General features: G+C 37.6%; 2 protein-coding genes across 2 annotated transcripts in view; one reads left to right on the forward strand and one right to left on the reverse strand.

Annotated features, from left to right (window-relative positions):
- Positions 1 to 5,456, forward strand: part of LOC113544722 (interleukin-1 receptor-like 2) — a 19,941-nt gene extending 14,485 nt beyond the window's left edge. The window contains exons 10-11 of the mRNA XM_026943661.3: positions 608 to 760; positions 1,484 to 5,456. Of these exons, the coding sequence (XP_026799462.1) occupies positions 608 to 760; positions 1,484 to 1,932 (602 nt within the window). The 3' untranslated portion in view covers positions 1,933 to 5,456. The remainder of the gene's footprint in view (positions 1 to 607; positions 761 to 1,483) is intronic.
- On the reverse strand, positions 2,714 to 17,011 carry il1rl1 (interleukin 1 receptor-like 1). Its single transcript, XM_034304836.2, has 10 exons — positions 13,824 to 17,011; positions 13,089 to 13,335; positions 11,358 to 11,520; positions 10,726 to 10,876; positions 10,542 to 10,610; positions 10,352 to 10,460; positions 7,853 to 7,986; positions 6,365 to 6,502; positions 5,772 to 5,936; positions 2,714 to 3,069 (listed from the first exon to the last, which is right to left on the reverse strand). Exons 1-10 carry the CDS (start codon positions 13,912 to 13,914, stop codon positions 2,714 to 2,716), a joined length of 1,623 nt encoding a protein of 540 aa, XP_034160727.2. The 5' UTR covers positions 13,915 to 17,011.
- Between the last annotated feature and the right edge of the window lie 2,107 nt (positions 17,012 to 19,118).

A 19,118-nucleotide genomic window follows, 5' to 3' on the forward strand; every position in this document is an offset into this window, starting at 1 on the left:
GGGCTCTGTGCAGGACACTCGAGTTCTTCCACTCCAACCTTCACACACCATGTCTTCATGGAGCTCGCTTTGTGCACAGGGGCATTGTCATGCTGGAACAGGTTTCAGCCTCTTAGTTACGGTGAAGGGAAACTGTAATGCTACAGCATACAGAGACATTATAGACAACTGTGTCCTTCCAACTTTGTGGCAACAGTTTGGGGAAGAACCACATATGCGTGTGATGGTCAGGTGTCCACATACTTTTGTTCAAATAGTGTATGTGTGCAGTGTATGTGTGCCTGCTGTAATGCTTGCTGGCTATTTATCAAAAATGTAAACTAATTTAGAAAATCTGTAGGTTATTTAGCAAAAGGTCTGTAGTTCTTATGTAGTTCTTATCTAGCCTATTTTTAAAGAAGCTCAGTTCTTGGTCATGTTCTTTGCTGTTTGTGTTTACTGTTGCAAAAAAAGGCAGCGGTCACAATCTACAGTCATGTAGGAAAAATCAGAACCCAGAAAAAATTTGCTGATATCTGCAAATACCCCAACATAGCACTGTTATATAAAATTCCAATGTTTATGAACAGCATTTTAAAATTGCTCACTGCCCTTTTTAACCTGACAGATGGGAAATTGTATGATGCCTATGTCAGTTACCTCCATGGTGATGATCACAGTGTGTCAACGACCTTTGCCCTGCATGTCCTGCCGGAGGTTCTGGAGGATCGGCTTGGCTATAAATTGTTCATTAGTGGCCGGGATGCACTACCAGGCGCAGGTACACCTACAATTTTTCTTTTATATTGCACTTTACATTTGCCTTTACTTGCCATCATTAATTTGACAAACACTTTGAAAGTGATTTAGACAGTTCATGTATCTGTCTATTAAAGCCGCTGACTGTGATACTAGTGCTGCATGTCTGTCTCCATCAATTAAGAGACATATGCGGTTCGGAGTGAACCAGTGCTTGTTCTTAGGAGTACTTACACACACTAGTTACAAGGCAGTGGGTAAATAAGATAATAACACAGACTTGGTCATTTATCATAGTAAAACACATTAAATATGTCATAGTAATGTGAGTAACCATGATGACAAAAAGAGAACACATGTAGACATACTACTACACTTGTTTACAGGCGGAAAGAGGTAAGTGTGTTCTCACAACTGTCATTTTCAGCTTTATTATCATGCTTCTCATCACAGACACATGCTCTGTTAGGAATGAAATAAAGTTCCCATATAATTCCCCCAAAATTACTATCCTACATTTAACATTATAAAGGTCACAGATAATAGAATTAGTAACGCAGCACAGCAAAAAAAAAAAAAAAAAGTTTGCTACACAGTGATCTCTGTATTCTCAAAGATATATTCTCAAGAAGAATACTCTGTATTCTCAAAGATATAAACTGTTTAATGATCGGAAAGAAAGTTGGTCAATCCTCAAAAACATAACTAATAAATGTATTAAGAAAATCCCTTTTTTTCCCCCCAGCGGTCCATGACGTCATTTCTGAAACAGTTGGGAAGAGTCGGCGGCTAATCATTGTGCTTCCATCCCAGCCTTTCACAAAGTCTTCAGATAGTGAAATGAAAGGGAGACTTTTAAATAAAATGCCACCTGAGCACTTGAGTTTAAACAACAACATAACAGCGACTGATCCAGATCTCTCTGAATCATCTCGGTTGAACTGGGGCCCTTACGAATGCTTGGTGGGTCTGTACGATGCCCTGGTAAAAGAGAGTTTACAGGTCATCCTGGTCCAGGTGGGAGGGGAAGTGGATGATGCTCTGCTCCCAGAATCATTGCGCTATGTTAGGCACACTCAGGGGATACTCAAGTGGAAGCAGCACTACACCAGTGAGCCTAATGGAAGATTCTGGAAACAGATGCGTTACCGAATGCCACCAGTGCAAAAGACCAGAACAGCTGTTATGGTTTAAAGCTGCTGTATTGATTTTTGTTAGAAAGACTATTTTGGGGGATTTTTCCCCATATTTCTCCCCAGTTTGGTTGCCAACCAATTCCCACCCATCAGCCAGCTGTCACCTATCCGATGACAGCTACCTACCTGGGAGGATGAAGGCTCAGACGAAAGTGCTATTCATCCTCTTCCACATACTGTACGTAATCTCACAGATGCTCACGACTGGCTAGTGTCACTGTGACTGACAGCATGCCATCCTGCCCATCCAGAGAGCACTGCCAAGGATTGGCTACAAGAATATTGTTGTTGTTGTTTTTTTTATCATTTATTTAATTAAATTCTTTTAACTTTAGAAGAAATGATAAATTCCATATTACAATTTTTTATATTTTTATAAAAATATAAATCTATATCTATTTATCTATATATTATCTATCTATATATCTATTTTGTATATGTTTACAAAAAAGCAAGATTTAAGTGTACAGTTTCTATAGTCTACTGTAACCTTTTCTCAGGTTAGAGATTCCTGCTAGAAGTAAAAGCATTCTGCCACAATTTTACAGGAAATGTTTAAATATTTTAGTCAGAAGACCACTTTGATACCTAAGTGACCACTATGATGAGAAAGAAAGAGAAAAAATCTGTAATTCATATCCAGGCTTCATGTCAAAAAATTATTAAATGGCAGACAAACATTGTTTCAACAATTCAAACATGGTCTAAAAATGATAATGTTCCTGTATTATGTGAATTCTAAGGATTTCAGATAGAAGCATCTATAGTATGCTTAACAGTTACAAGTCAACACCACGAGAGCTGGAGATTGGAGGAACAGGCATCATGTAGCGCACCTGCTTCCAGAACCTGGAGTTGGGGCAAGTCGCTTGGCCACTCGCCTCATCCCACCTTAGGGGTGGAGTCTGCTGGAGGAGATGCTGCAGCCCCAGGGGCAGATGGGAATACTCCTTCATATCTCCCAGTTGAATCAGAATCACTCTCAGCTCCTGATCGACCAGCACCCGGTGCAGCCCCACATGCCAGTCATAACAGAGTGAGGGTGTGAGCCCTTGATGTTGACTGACTTTTGGAGGCAGCACAGCTATGAGCCTGCGGCTCAGCTGCATTCTCGTCTCAACAAGCTCAGTGTAATCTGGTGGTGGCAGAAAAATGGTAGCTGATGATTTTGAATCTATTTCTTCCCTTTTCACTGAGCTCAGTACTTAACAGTTGATGTCCTTGACTATTTCTGTTTATTTTATGCCAGTACAATTGTAAAGCCAACATGAGTGTTCCAGCCACCAGGTGGTGATCTCGACTGTGGGTCCTACGCTGCCTTCTCATCATGCTCAAGTACAAATATATCATTCAGAATGAACAGATTCTAAAAGGATACAAATACAGATTTTTTTTTTTTTTATTAGAAAGTTTGCCAGAAGGTGTGCATCTGGTCCAATGACTGTATATAAGTGTGGACTTCATAAAATTTCAACCCCACCCATTGCACATTAGTGAAATGAGACTTAGCCAAACTTACATTTTAAGTTACATCTCCACAAATTACACTGCTCAAAAAAATTAAAGGAACACTTTTTAATCAGAGTATAGCATCAAGTCAGTTAAACTCCTGGGATATTGATCTGGTCAGTTAAGTAGCAGAGGGGGGTGTTAATCAGTTTCAGCTGCTTTGGTGTTAATAAAATTAACAACAGGTGAACTAGATGGGCAACAATGAGACGACCCCCAAAACAGGAATGGTTTTACAGGTGGAGGCCACTGACATTTTTTCCCCTACTCATCTTTTCTGACTATTTTTCACTAGTTTTGCATTTGGCTAGGGTCAGTGTCACTACTGGTAGCATGAGGCGATACCTGGACCCTACAGAGGTTGCACAGGCAGTCCAACTCCTCCAGGATGGCACATCAATACGTGCCATTGCCAGAAGGTTTGCTGTGTCTCCCAGCACAGTCTCAAGAGCATGGAGGAGATTCCAGGAGACAGGCAGTTACTCTAGGAGAGATGGACAGGGCTGTAGAAGGTCCTTAACCCATCAGCAGGACCAGTATCTGCTCCTTTGTGCAAGGAGGAACAGGATGAGCACTGCCAGAGCCCTACAAAATGACCTCCAGCAGGCCACTGGTGTGAATGTCTCTGACCAAACAATCAGAAACAGACTTCATGGAGAACGTTATGCTGCCTGTAACATCGTTCAGCATGAGCGGTTTGGTGGTGGGTCAGTGATGGTCAGTGAAGGCATATCCATGGAGGGACGCACAGACCTCTACAGGCTAGACAATGGCACCCTGACGGCCATTAGGTATCGGGATGAAATCCTTGGACCCATTGTCAGACCCTACGGTGGTGCAGTGGGTCCTGGGTTCCTCCTGGTGCACGACAATGCCCGGCCTCATGTGGCGAGAGTATGCAGGCAGTTCCTGGAGGATGAAGGAATTGATACCATCGAATGGCCCCCACGCTCGCCTGACCTAAATCCAATAGAACACCTCTGGGACATTATGTTTCGGTCCATTCGACGCTGCCAGGTTGCACCTCAGACTGTCCAGGAGCTCAGTGATGCCCTGGTCCAGATCTGGGAGGAAATACCCCAGGACACCATCCGTCGTCTCATTAGGAGCATGCCCCGACGTCGTCAGGTGTGCATACAAGCACGTGGGGGCCACACAAACTACTGAGTACCATTTTGAGTTGCTGCAATGAAATTTCAGCAAAATGGCCTAGCCTGCTGCATCATTTTTTCACTTTGATTTTCGGGGTGTCTTTGAATTCAGCTCTCTGTAGGTTGATAATTTTCATTTCCATCAAACGATGTGGCATCCTTTCGTTCCTAACACGTTACCCAGTCCATATCAGTACAGATCTCCAGCATGATATTTTTCCCCATTGAGATCTGATGTGTTTTCAAAGTGTTCCTTTAATTTTTTTGAGCAGTGTATTTTTAGGAATAGCATTCTGTCATTTTCAAGTTCAGGTGACCTTGATATCTCCCTCCAATATTTTTCCATATGATAAATAAATTTCACAAATAAAAGGCCATGGTTGACTTACATTACTTAGATTAAAATGGATAATGTCAAATAGTAGCTCAGTCAGTCATAACCAATAACTGTATATATGGGTGGACATCATGACAAGGTCTCAAAAGTGAAACCAAAATGTCTCTGAGCCCCTCTATTGGCTGGCTGGAGTGCAGTTATTATTATTATTATTATTATTATTATTTTATTTTTTTTATTTTTTTACAATGATTCGTAACCCATCAAGGTGCATGTGATGAGTGTGAGTCATGAAAGGCATGAAAAGGACTTTACTCTATTATCCTACTTTTAGGGGAAACTAAAAGAAGATAGACTAAGCGCACATTGTTCAATCATGTACAAATTACACAAAAGGACTGACAAGAGAACTGTAAGTTTAGTGGGGGTTTTGTTTTAAAAAAGGGTTATGGAAATTTTCTGTTTACCATGTTTGGTATTCAAAGGAATGAAGACATTGAAACGCAAAATAAAAAACCTTGTATATCTCCTGTGCAGCTGCCAATCTGCCTTTAAGTGTGCATTATACTTTGCCCCAATCATTCGTATTATGCCCTTGATGAGACCTAATGGTATAATGCTCAACCCTAATAGGTTCCTTGTCAACCATTATTCATTATTATAGATAACATAGAGTAGCAAATTCAATAAATTTACTCTACAAATTAACTTGTATAAAGGCACATCCTCACTAATTATAACTATATCTCTTGGTATATACAATATATGAAGTCTCAATGCACAATGATATGAATGACTATTTATATAATTGAAGGTATGGATAATATTATTGTACTGCACCTTCACCAGGTAGGTTGTCTCTCTCATGAATGTAGAGTTTAAAGCCGCAGGCATCCTCCAGTACAGCTGGCAAAACTTGGTTGACAAAGTGAGCAACTTTCCTTCCTGTTTTCTCATCTGTGTTATCCTTCTGGTAGATCACATATGCATCATATACTTTGCCATCTAAAGAAACACAGAACATTTAAACCCTTCTATAAAACACAAGGGCTGGTAATTGTACACAAACCTGTTGCTTGTCTGTATATTATCCTTCAGGGCCTAAATGTCACACATTAACACTTACGTCACCATGTCTGTCCAACAGTAGGACAAATAATTCTGCACAGAGATGCCTTTTTTTTACTTCTCATACTGCAACTTAACCTATTTGATATTTAGTACAGTTTTCTAATGATCTCACACATTGCGCACACATTGTGGTTGATCTAATTCAGCCCTTCACACAGATTCTTAAATTCAGTTCAGTTGTGCAAGGAGCTGAAACCAACAGAAACCACAAAGGCCCGAAGTGTGCCTCATGAAAATATCATTTCAGTAAACTATAAAAATTCCTTAATAAATCAATAATACATTCATTTTGAGTTCTTTACCATCTCTTTTACTCTGCATTATTCTGAAGCTTCTGAAAAACAAGGCCAGATCCACAGTGACCCACTTCACCATCCCAGCAGCCAGCAGAAGGAACAGGACCGTGCATGAAAACGTCGTAACCACTGGGCGCAGGGATTCTGAAACGTAAAGCAATATGCTCTAGTAACAGCAAGGAGCAATAAAGGTTTAAAACAGGGGTCTTCAATCTTATCCAAAAAAAGAAGGCATGACTGAAGGTTTTCAGGCAAAAAAGGAGCAACATGTAGCTGAGTGAAGACGAAGATCAAGTGATTAAACACATGGAGTAAGGAGTGTTCTTGATTCTTTGGAACAAAACCTATAGCCCCCTAACTAGTCACCTAACCCTAACCCTAGTTAGTGTGTCCTCTTGCTTTCTGTTAAATGGGGAGAGATGGCAGGGTCACAGAGAGGACCAACCCCACATAAGTTAACCACAGTGCTGTACTTATGACATGAACTGTGCTACAATTAATGGGAATTACAGTACAATGTAACTTTGAGTGGAGAAAAAAATATGTAAGATGACTGACATTGTCTATAATAATATGAACTTTAACACTAAATCTAGCTAACAAAATCAGACAGTATATATGAACACTAATATAAACTGCAGGTATATAGAAGAGGAGATAAAATTCGGGGAAGAAAAGTGATGGAGTAGCAGTGTTATCTTCATAGTTCATAGTCAGCAGCTAAATAATGTGATGTGCACATTCTTCTGTATTTGGGGGCATCAACAACCAAAAAGTCTCTGCCATCTGATACACTCTCTGTCACAAACTGGGGGGAGTGTCAGATTCAGCCAAATTGAGCATGAGCCATAATTTGACTGTTAAAAATTTGTTAACATTTATTAATATTTTACTTCTAAATTTATTACCATTATATTACCATTATTACCATTGTATTTATTACCATTATAAAGACAACTGCTTGTATTAACAGAAAACAGCACTATGTATAAGTACATATCAAAAAATGTTTTAGTCATGTATTTCTCCTCTCAGCATGCAGTGTGGTTTTGAGCATGACTATCCCTGGTTTCATGTCTATTTTAGGTTCCTTTCATGTTTTGTTTTCAACATCCATGTACTTCCTTCTTTACATTGTCATGTGAGTTTTGGTTTGATTTTGAGTCTTGCCTCTGCATTGGTGTAGGTCGCGAATCTGTCCAGGTGCTCTGTGTTTAGTTTGTAATGAGTTTACTTATTTAAACCCTGAGGGTTCATTGTTTCATTGTTTCAGTGCTTTCATGTCTTTCAGTGCTTTCAAGTCTTGTAGTGCTTTCATGTTGTTAAGCTCACTTTTCCCTGTTACTCTGTTGTCTCATTGTTCTGGTTCTTCCTGGTTTTGACCCTCACCTGTTTTATCATGTATAAACATGGAGTATCCTGCAAGCCCTGCCTCATCCTACTGCACATTACAATTTTGGGGTGCCATATCCTTTAATTCTAGTGTGAACTTACTTCTGGTCTTGAGAGTGATGCATACAAAGTCCCATTTATATGGGCTTATGGCTATGCAACAATATTCATATTGGAGGTCTTTCTCCGAAACCTGACTAATCGTCAAATTTGACTGTATTCTCCCATTTTCCACCCTGAAAAAAAAAAACAATGTGAAATACATTCTCAATACAAATACATTTTCTTTCATCTAAATGTATAAAGATTTTGCATGGGCAAATATACTACTGTCCTGCAACAGTTGTTTGCATTTGCTTTGGTCTATGAAATCTACATGGCTTTCAAGTACTAAAATCATACCAGAATACCAAAAACATTTTGCTTTATTTAAGTGGCTATTTCCTGAAGCAGAGAGGAGATCTGTTACCTTCCAACCATCCAAAATGTGGATAAGCTGACTTTCAGCTTTTTCTGCTAATGCTCTGCTTTTTACTATCTCAGGTTTCCACATGCACATTAAGAGAAATAAAACATTATACCTGTTATAGGAAACAGTGTGTTATAGTGTGTGAGCTGTGCTGGATATTTTAGTGCAGATGTAATGGTTTAGTTTAGATATATAGTGGTTCATGCTTGATATCTACAGTAGATATATAACACCGACATATGGATATTAGATTGACATCATGTACATCCCTTGTGTTTGTTCTGAGTGTGTGTGCCTATTTTGTAGTGGAAATCAGATCATGTAGATGGTGTGGAACAACACCATTGTGCTTTTTCATCAGTACACTGCTTCAATAGCTCATCCCAGGACCTTCCAGCATTCTATAACTTCCACCACACCATTACATACTGCACTTGTCTAGTTGTTCCTTTGGATATAGGTGTACTTTAACAAAAATTATAAAATGTGGAGTCAATATTACTTTTCTATCTGGTCAATAAAACAGAAAGCTACTTCTTTTTTTAAGTAGCAATGCTCCTCCTTAATATGGGAAAAGTAAATAAACTAATAACTTCACTATGTATAGTGAAACTACTGCCCAGTTCTGCCAGGTGAAAAACACCTGAGTAATTGTACTTCGTTAAAGTAATAAGTGTTACTGAAATTGATTATGTTATAAATTGATCAAATGGGTTCTATTTAGCATTCAATCAGGTTTATTGTCAATGTAAAAAACAACAACAACAACTTACTGAATCAAGTATTGTGCCAATCTGTTTTGACCTTCTCATGCTACACAATGTTACAGAATGTTATAGCTGTTTGTGTGCATCCGAAGATGGATAAGTCACTGCACTGTGGAACTTCAAGATGTGTATCCCTGACCCTACCTCAATTATTAAGACTCATATAAAATGAGGCATCTTCCTAGCTTCTCTAGAAGGCATGACCTCCAACTAATTTGAAAAACCATGATATTTCACTAATTTCACTAATTAGCCTGTTTCCTTTGCTATTGCCAAATTACACTAGCATCAATTCCGGGTCCATGGAGGACTAGTGGTTAGATCGCGGCACTCTCACCGCTGCAGCCAGGGAACCAACCCGAGCCACTGGGGTTGTACGCAACAACCCTGGATAACATTAGGGAGGGTTGCGTCAGGAAGAGCATCCGGTGTAAAAACTGTGCCAAATCAAATACACGGACCAATGAGCCACTGTGGCGACCTCTAACAGGAGCAGCCAAAAGAGGAACAACACTAGCATCGATTCCAGAAGCTAACATGAATTGACTAAGCAGTTATTGATTATTTACATAATCTTTTACTTCTGATTAATTCATTAGCAAACTACATAGCATTAGTGATGCATATGACTAAATGTGCAAAAAGTACTGTTTTCAGGCAAATTTGGTATTAATGAAAATCCTGTAAATTCAGAAAAACTTTCATATCCTACTCTTGCTCCTGAGTGTGTGAATTCATGCATAAGAAGACTAACTAATGTAAATCTCAGCTTCAAATTATATAACATTGCATGGATATGTTTATACATGGAATATACTGTTGAGTATTAGTTTAAATCGCTTATTTTTATTACGTGTACAGCATTTAGCTGAAGCCCTTATCCAGAGTGACATACTACTATAGTGACGTACTTTGGTGTCTCTATTAAAAACAGACCCTCACTGGGACTGAAACTGGTGCATGAGTGAACGGTCAGTACTCAGATTTTCCTCCGGCAGATGTTTGTTTATTGAATGATGTAGGGCTACAGAGAGTGGAAAAGAAAAGCATTGTCTCCAATTTCAATGTGGTGGAATGTCTGTTTTTTGGAAGAGAGAAAAAGAAGGATGCCTTGGTGCAAATAATGCCAAGGTCAGGTTTTAGGCCCTTTGTGCTAGTAGATTTCCACTTCTCTCCCCCTTCAGGGACTAAGAATACCATTGAGAAAATTTTATAATAATTAAGTAATTTTACATTATTGGTATTAAATAAAAATATGAAAAAAATGTATTTAAGAGTTAAGTACAATTAAAAAAAATTAACAAAGAGTTAAGTATATATATATATATATATATATCTCCAATCATTGATCCCATGTTGTTTTACCTATTGTACGATTTCACTCTGCTGTTGTTTCTCATCCAGTAAACAATTCTCCCACCATCCCTTATATTGAGACCAAAGAACACCAGGCAGTTCAGCTTCACCTCCATCCCTGCAAGAGTTTGAGTTTGTAAAGCTTATCTAATCAGTCTATATTGGGTTTAGAGGAGAAGGAATTGATGTTAAGTCTTACCCAGGTCCACAAAATTCACAGAGTTGTTGATGGGACATTGAAAGGTTGGAGGAAAAGGCACTTCATGTTCTGTAAACAGGTTCAAACTCTTTTAAATGAAACATTAAAAAGCCCAACTCTAGTAAGTTTATATATTGTGAAATTTAACAAGCACAGTTGTGACCACAGTCTCATTGCAGTCTACCTTTTCTTTGAAGCTGGTAGGATCCACTGGAGTTGTAAAGTTGACCGTGATGCTCCCACGTGCACACACAGGTGTAGATTCCTTGAGCATCTTTTGCAAGGAGGTAAACTTGAAGTATGTCTTCAGACTTGTTAGGGATCAGACGGAAATCCTTCAAAATACAACTGATATTTCAGAGCCATATTTCCCCACTCATAGATCATTTGTAACTCATCCGAACACTGAGGTTGCCTGTGACATGCTTTAAAGATGATTTCACATGGTAAGAAATAGTGTCTAGCTATCTGTTCTAACTTTCTAAAGCGGTTCTACTTACAACTTGTTCTCAAAGGGAAATCATCAGTTTATAGGATTATACATGGAATGTTTAATGGCTCCATGAGATGCACAAACTGAAGGAATAGTAAGGATGCTCTTTTCCAAAAGAGTTTATCTGCAGGTTAAAACATTTTAAGAACATAAAGATTGCTTTTGGAGAGAACAAGTCAATTGCTACTATAGTTTATGGCTTGTTGTGGCTTAAGATGCAAGTGACCCTATGAGACACATCAGTAACTACAGAAAATTTAGAAATCTTTTGAGGTAAGTGATGAAAAGATAAAAAGATAAAAAGAGTCTCTTTCTGAATCTACCTTGTACCAGGTGATGGTTTCTCCGATGTTTTGCCACACTGGACAGTCAAGCTTCAGAATGCTTATTTGCTCTGAGAAGTTTTTGTACAGTTGATCTTTGTGAAATGTCTCATAGACCACAATTTCAGTTTCAAACTCATCACATTCAGACACATTATACCACCTGTGAAACACATACCACGAACATAAAATATAACGCCTTTGAGACTAGTGGCAGCATAATATGAAAAGTATACAGTCTGGTGAGCCAATATCACAGTTTTCAGTTTCATAGGTAGTTTCATAGTTTCATTATTATTGGCAGGGGTGTCCAGTCCTCATAAAAGTCTGGTGTGTGCAGGTTTTCATTTCAATTCCTCCTGTTATTATTCTATTTTTGAGGAAAAGATGGGACACCTGATTATTGGTATTCATTCTAAAGCATATTGTTCAGTACTACAGTGAAGCTACTAGTAAAAAGTGTGTAGGTTTTAGAGTGAAGAATGTAACTCTAGACCAGTGGACTGGTCCTTGGAATTAAAATCTCTTTAGTAATATTTCTAGAAAATTTTTTTCCCCCATTTTAATAGACAAGCTTGAAATTGCTTCTGTTGCCAGATAGAAATCGGCAACCTATAAGACCTACATATTAATATTTCTAATTAAAATGTGATCTTCAATGGGATCTTCCAAGATTTATTTTCTAATGAACTTCTGACTTGACTTTTTATTTAATTTTCTGTCATCAACCTGTTGGTCTATTTTCACTTTGGTTAATGGTTACCTCAATTACCCACAATGCCATTCAACAACCTGCTGATAGTGCCATCAGTTGGATTTAGCTTGAAATTATCTCTATATAAAGACAGTGATGTAGCAGCACTTTAGACCTTTAGTCTGTACAGATTAGCTTCCAAAGCTTCAACTTTCATGCTAATGCAGCCGTCAATGTCATCGCACTCATCATCTCATAGATCACTTACTAGTGTATCATATAGCTGCATTGCATTCTGGGACTTTGAGTCCTTTGCTGTCTCCACTACTTGTATGTTGGATTTCTCATTAACATTACACGAATGTCAGTGCTAAATTTAGTGAGATAAGAAGCTCTCGTTCTTTTTTTTTTCCTCGTTCTGAGCATTATCCTTAACATTTGAGATCATTAAAAAATTTTTCTCCTATTAAACACCACTGTAACTACACTAACAATGTCACTCTGAGACATCAGCGTTGCAGACAACCGCTAACCTCTCACTGAAATAAGAAAAATACAGTGTCAACCAACAAACTAGCACCAAATTCATAAAACACACCACAAATATATATATATTATAATATATAAAAATATAATCATCTAAAAAACAAATATATTTATTAATTAGGTAGACTGTCCCTTAAATATCTCTTTTTTTAATCATAAGCTACTGAATAATATTAGACTGATACAGTATTTTCCTGTTTTGTTGTATATTCTGCACCAGTTTTCAAACTATAAACTGGATTTTCTACAGATTTTTCTACAGATTTGTGCCTGCTTTGTGTGCTTAAAAAAGTAATGTGGCCTGCTTTAAAAATCTCACCTCATATTTTAAATAACACCCTACACCTGGAAATCAGCTTTTTGTTGTGTTATTTCCCAGTACAGCACGATGTAACTATGTATAAATATTAATTAATGAGACCCTCAAATAGCCTTAGACATATGAATCGATATGTTATGTGTGTGTAATATGTAAGAGTGTGTATAATAACCATTGTGTGATGTAAAGGCCTGTGTCATTCAGACTTAGAGGCAGGAAGTATAAGGCAGCACCATGGTAATGGACCCGCTCATTTTCCTCCATTGTGATTGGCTGGATTCCATCACTTCCATTTTTGAACCAAAATATCAGCGAATCGTTCATCACGCTATTGCAGTCTGAATTGGGGCAGAGATGACGCAGTGCCTCTCCCTGTATCACATGGATAGTGGTTACATCCGGAGTGCTTTCACACTGGGCTGAAAAAACACAGGTTTATTTATCAGTTTACCACTATATCAACTATATTATTAATTTAATAATTTAACCCCAACATGTTGCTGACTGACATCAACAAAATCATTTTTAAAATATATTTTCATAAAGTTTTTTAATGTTTATTGTTCAGCTAATTTTGACCCAAGATCTGAATAAACATTACCCGTCTGGTTTTGTAGTTACTCCAGTCTATATGTACGGATTATGTAGTATGTATGTAGTAGTTTGTCTACAGCATAAATATTTTCTAGTGTCTGGTGTCTTAATCCCTGGTTTCCATGTTCTCTTGATTCTCTGTTGTGCTGTTCTTTAAATGTCTTTAATTCTCTGTTTCGGATTATCATTACATATTTGTTTCTGAGTACTCTGTTTGCCTATATATGGATAAAACATGTCAGGGATCTTATTTTGCTGGAATCCAGCTTCCTTTTTATGATGGCACACCAGATACTGTCCATTTCCACCTTACCTGAGTAATTCCTCGATGCAGAGGCCATGACAAGTTTAGCCAGGAAGCAAATAATCACCCTTAGCTGTGTCATCTGCAAAAATGTACACATGCACTCAGTGAGATCTTGTCACTTCCTCCCTGATTTCCTCACCAGGGCAACAGTATTGCCCTGTATTAGCTCTGAGTTACATACAGTAAATACAGTACGCACAGTATTGCAGCACTGCTGGGCCAGACACAGTCTCAGTTGCTGCAGTGCTGAAAACTAACTTGCAGGTTTTCCCAATTCTTTTTTATTGAATTTGAACAGGAATGTACACTGAGTGGGACTCCAGTCTATCACAGGACATCACATGTACAACAAAGAAAAACCAAAGAACCCCGAGGAGACACGGGAGGAACTTGCGAAACTTCACACACACAGTAGCCTGAGTTTATATGATCTAATCTAGAGCTGTGAGGCACCAACACTACCTGCTGCACCACTTACTTTCAGTGTATAAAATGAAATTTATTTATAACAGGTCTGATAGCTCCACCTGTAACATAAACGATAGGTTTATTTTAATGTGCACATTCGAATACATTATTGTTTCTAGATAACATCTAGTTCACAAGGACTTGTATAGTGGAAGCTAATAAAAAAAAAAACAGTTAAAAACAGTTTTTTAAAAAAAGAGACAGAAAAGATGGTGGTTTGTGAGTAAATGAGTAAACGTTTATAGCTGCTAACACAAATGAGAACAGGAACTTGTTTTGTGGAGGCTCCATGACATTACATTTAGCTACAAATGGTTAAGAAGTATTGTTTATTAATAAATCAAAAATTGGCAAATGGCCATGATTTAAGAAGAATAAAAAAATTTCAGGGCTTGCTCTAAAAGGAAAATAATCCACTTCGGGGTTCACACCAACTCAGCATGGATTAGTTTCTCCTAACAGCACAGCCCATGGTGTTGCTCTTTACTTAGTAGTTTAGTACAATTACAATATTCAGGCCCTAACAGACTCTTTCTTGGTGCTTCCAGTACTGGAAACCCAAAGGAAAGTGACATCCTTCTGTGTTCCCGTAACTTCATATTAAGCCACTGTAATCACAGCAAACTGGGTATTTAGTAGCTTAAAACTAAATAAGGTGGATTCTTGCTGAGGTTTCATATTTAAGTATTAAAGTCCCTAAAATATATTAGAAACAGTTTGTACATAGAATTCCCTCAAACAGAAAACACTTTTAAGGTTCTTCATAGAACCCTTACATGTATCTCCAGAAGGAAAAACCAAAGGACCCCTTAGGAATTTTAGAGTGTGTAGAGTACTTGAATGCCAGTTATATTGAGCAGATGCCTATTAAAATGGTGGTTTTATCACAGTTAGCTTTAAACATTGTGTTTCAACAGTGTGTTGATAGTGTATTACCTCGTATAACAACTCTCCAACAAATGCTACCGGTCTCGTTTTTCAGAACATGAAGTGTTTTCTACACATTTTCAGTTTCCAGCTATCGCTAAGATAAGGAAGAGATCTATCAATGGTGCACAGCAACAGAAATTTCTTGTATGATAAGCAATGCTTGTCAACTATATAGTAATCATCGGAATAATATTGAGCAGATGTGTTTTTCCACTCAGAATTCATTATACACCAATCCCGGTATATACCGCCCCAATCATTTGGGTAAATAATACAATCTAGAAATCAAACCTTTGTTTTTCAGTCTGCCACTGTTGACAGAAATGTGCATAATAAATATATTTCTGCAGGTTTTTTAAGCCAATTTCTCTTACAAATGCATCAGGGTCTGACTCCAATCCTGGAAATTAAAAAGAGAGACTGTAGGGTCTCACAGTCCACATGCCTGCGAATGTTAAAGTCCAGTTTAACATTCTAACATGCTATTATTCAGTTATTCACGTTATTCAGTAACTGCATTGAAACTAATCCGACGGTGAGTCTGGACTCGCTGATGGGTGCTGAGAGTTTAAAAGGTGAAATCTGAACAAATAGTGAACAGTCAGACAAGCACACATTCATCTTGTAGCTTACATAGCAACAGAAAGTTGCATGTCATAAAACATATAGTGAGACAATTGTTGATTAGTGCATTAAACTCTGTATATGGCTCCTCCACAGAGTAATAGCATTATGATAAATTATTGCAGTGCATGACATTAGTTTCCACCCCACTTGAAACATTTTATTTTCATATCTTACAATGTTACTCAACTTGCCTACTGAAACCTTGCTACATTTTAATGCTGACATCTTACTAATGATCTCTCATTTTTACCTGAACTTAGAATAATAATAATAACAGAAGAATTAGTCTGACTTGCTGCACTTCTGTACTTCCTAAAGTTAGTTGGGTTTAAAAAGCATTTACTTAAATTCTACATAACTCATTATATCCTGTTTATACTGTATATGAAATGATTACCAGTTATTTTATTAAATGGTAATATTTACTTTTTAATTAATGTTAATTAATTAATATATACCTGACTGAATGAATAATTATTTCATCTGACTATTTTTGCATGTTGCCTATTACATTATTCCTATTAGTCATGTTTGCTCACCTTATTTGGTCATGAATTTCTCTGTTCCAACGAATGCTCACCACTTCTCATAACACTCTACAAACACACACACATCTATTTGATAATGCTGAGTTTCTTACTGTCAGGTCCAAAAACATGCTTTGAGTCATTTTGATAATGTCTTACCACAGGATGTCTGATATCCTCCACTTCCGTCTTACTTTTTAGGCCAATATTTTCTAGATTGAATGGTGATAATTTTATTTCCTGCAAGAGTGGGTGTTTGGTCAGGAGAAAAAAACAGGCTATTACACTAATCTCTCACTATTTCTTCATGTTTGTTAAAAAATATCTCTGGCTCTGTAGGCTTTAATGTTGAATTGATCTTTTAGGCTATGAATGGATTTTGGATTTAGTGAAACAGAGAGTTTGCTCCCCTCAGGGACTCCTAATGCCTCCCTGAACACGTCACAGAACGTTTTATTTAACTCTAGTTCACTTTACATTCAGCTTTGCCTCTCTGTATTTTCTGTATGGGTTTTTATACACTTGCATCAGGATCTTGAAGGTGGCACCAAATTCTAATCTTTAAATAGTTTTTAAAAAATTATTATTTTTTTTTTTGTAAAAGGTACTTCATGATTGAAAGTTTCTTAGACTGGGTTATGTTCAATATAATGATATGACTTTGAGGGTGATGTTCATAGGGCTTTGGTACACCTATTTAAGCCCTTGACAACCAACATAAACACTTATAAAGGGCAAAAAGTCAAAAAAATATATATCTTTTACATGTTCAAATATATATATTTTTTTGACTTTTTGCCCTTTATAAGTGTTTATGTTGGTTGTCAAGGGCTTAAATAGGTGTACCAAAGCCCTCATGAAGTACCTTTTACAAAAAAAATGTCAAATTTGATGTCAATCTGATGCAACACTTGAGTCAAATGACATTTATTTTTGGGGTTCTGTCATGACAACGTGAACACAGTTGTGAAAAGGAATACTGACACAACTCGAGAAATGAGCAGATTCAGGGGGAGATTGCTGTAGCATGTCAAGGGGGAATAACACAAAGAAATGAGGCTTGTTATAAAGTAGATATAAATAATCTACAATTGCAGGTTTTTGCGCTGTAAAAAAGTGAAATCAAGATAAATCATGTCAGATCTCAACTCACCATACATGACACCCTAAAACATTTATATTTGTTTTTCACCGTGTCATGTATGGTGAGTTGAGACAGATGCAATTGCAGTTAAAGCTTTTATTGAGAGGCAGGCAGACAAATCCAATAACATAAAGAAGAGGCAGAGTCAAAAAAACAGGTGTGGGTCAGGTGACGTGCAAACTGAGCACACTAGGCAAAACAAACACAAGAAACAAGAAACAGGCAAGAAGTCAAAAAAACTGGAAAAAGAAACATTGGACAAACAGCTTGGTAATGATCAGGTGGCAAACACTGAAACAATACTTCGCCAAGAACAAACACACACGGGGGGTGAATGAACAAGAATGACCAATGACAAGACAGGGGCAGAGACAAGACAGAATTCAAAACAAAAACATACATGGCAATGGAAACATCATCATATCAACCCGGAAGCGCACTCTGTCACGCTATGGGCACCTTAAGCGTGCCGAGTGTCGGAGGGGGAAATACCTGACAGGGAAAAAAGGAAAAAGCAAAATACATAATAATCTGGTTGCATAAGTGTGCACTCCCTTTTATAATGGGGCATGTGGATGTGTTCAGAATTAATCACATTCAATCAGATTTAAACTCATGTTCAAAAGTAATTATCATACACCTGTCATCAATGCAGTGATTCTGATTAACCCCAATTAAACATCTGCTGTTCCAACATCTGTTGCATTTTCTTGACATCATCCTGGTTTCCTCTGACTGCTGGAAAAGCAAAGAGTTTACAAAGCATGTTGGAGAGTATCAGTCAGGACAGGGGTACAACAGAATTTCCAAAACATTAGATGTTTAGAGCACCACCATGGAGCACTGTGAAGGCCATCACCAGAAAGTGGAGAAAATGGGCCACCACAGTGACATTACCAAGAACAGGACGTCCCTGTTGAAAACTTTTCAGAAAAGCTGCCAAGAGATACTTTATCTCACAACTCCCACCCAAACCCCATCTCACACACACACACACACACACACACACAAAAAACACTATCCAAGCCACCCTAAATTTTTCTAAAGCCTTGTGGTAAAATGTGTTATGGTCTGATAATACCAAATTTGGGCCATAATTCTAAAAGATATTTACCCAAAACACAAATACAAGTAAACAGAGGAATGGCTTCAGAAGAAGAAGATCAACATTTTGAAATAGCAAAGTCAGAGCCCAGATCTAAATCCTATAGAAAACCTGTGGAATTTGATAGATCTGGAGCATTTTTGCAAGGAAGAGTAGAATAAAATTTCCAAATCAAGATGTTGTTGGTAGACTCTTACCCCAAAATGCTGAGTGCTGTATTACAAGCAAAAAGGTGCTTTAGCAAAGTATTAGTTAAGGGGTGTGCACACTTGTGAAAACAGCTTATTGGACGTTTTTTTTTTTTTCTTTTTTTCCCCCTAAAACTTTTTTTTTTCACATGAATTTTGTTAATTGCACATTAAAGGGGGAAAAATTATCTGAAATGATTTATCTTGGTTTCATTTTTTACAGGTTTCACAAAAACCTGCAGTTTGAACAGGGGTGTGTAGACTTTTCACTGTACATCCATGAATAGGCAACAGGCATGCCACGGTAATTCA

This window comes from Pangasianodon hypophthalmus, chromosome 5 (assembly GCF_027358585.1).
Source record: "Pangasianodon hypophthalmus isolate fPanHyp1 chromosome 5, fPanHyp1.pri, whole genome shotgun sequence".
In the NCBI taxonomy this organism is placed as follows: Eukaryota; Metazoa; Chordata; class Actinopteri; order Siluriformes; family Pangasiidae; genus Pangasianodon; species Pangasianodon hypophthalmus.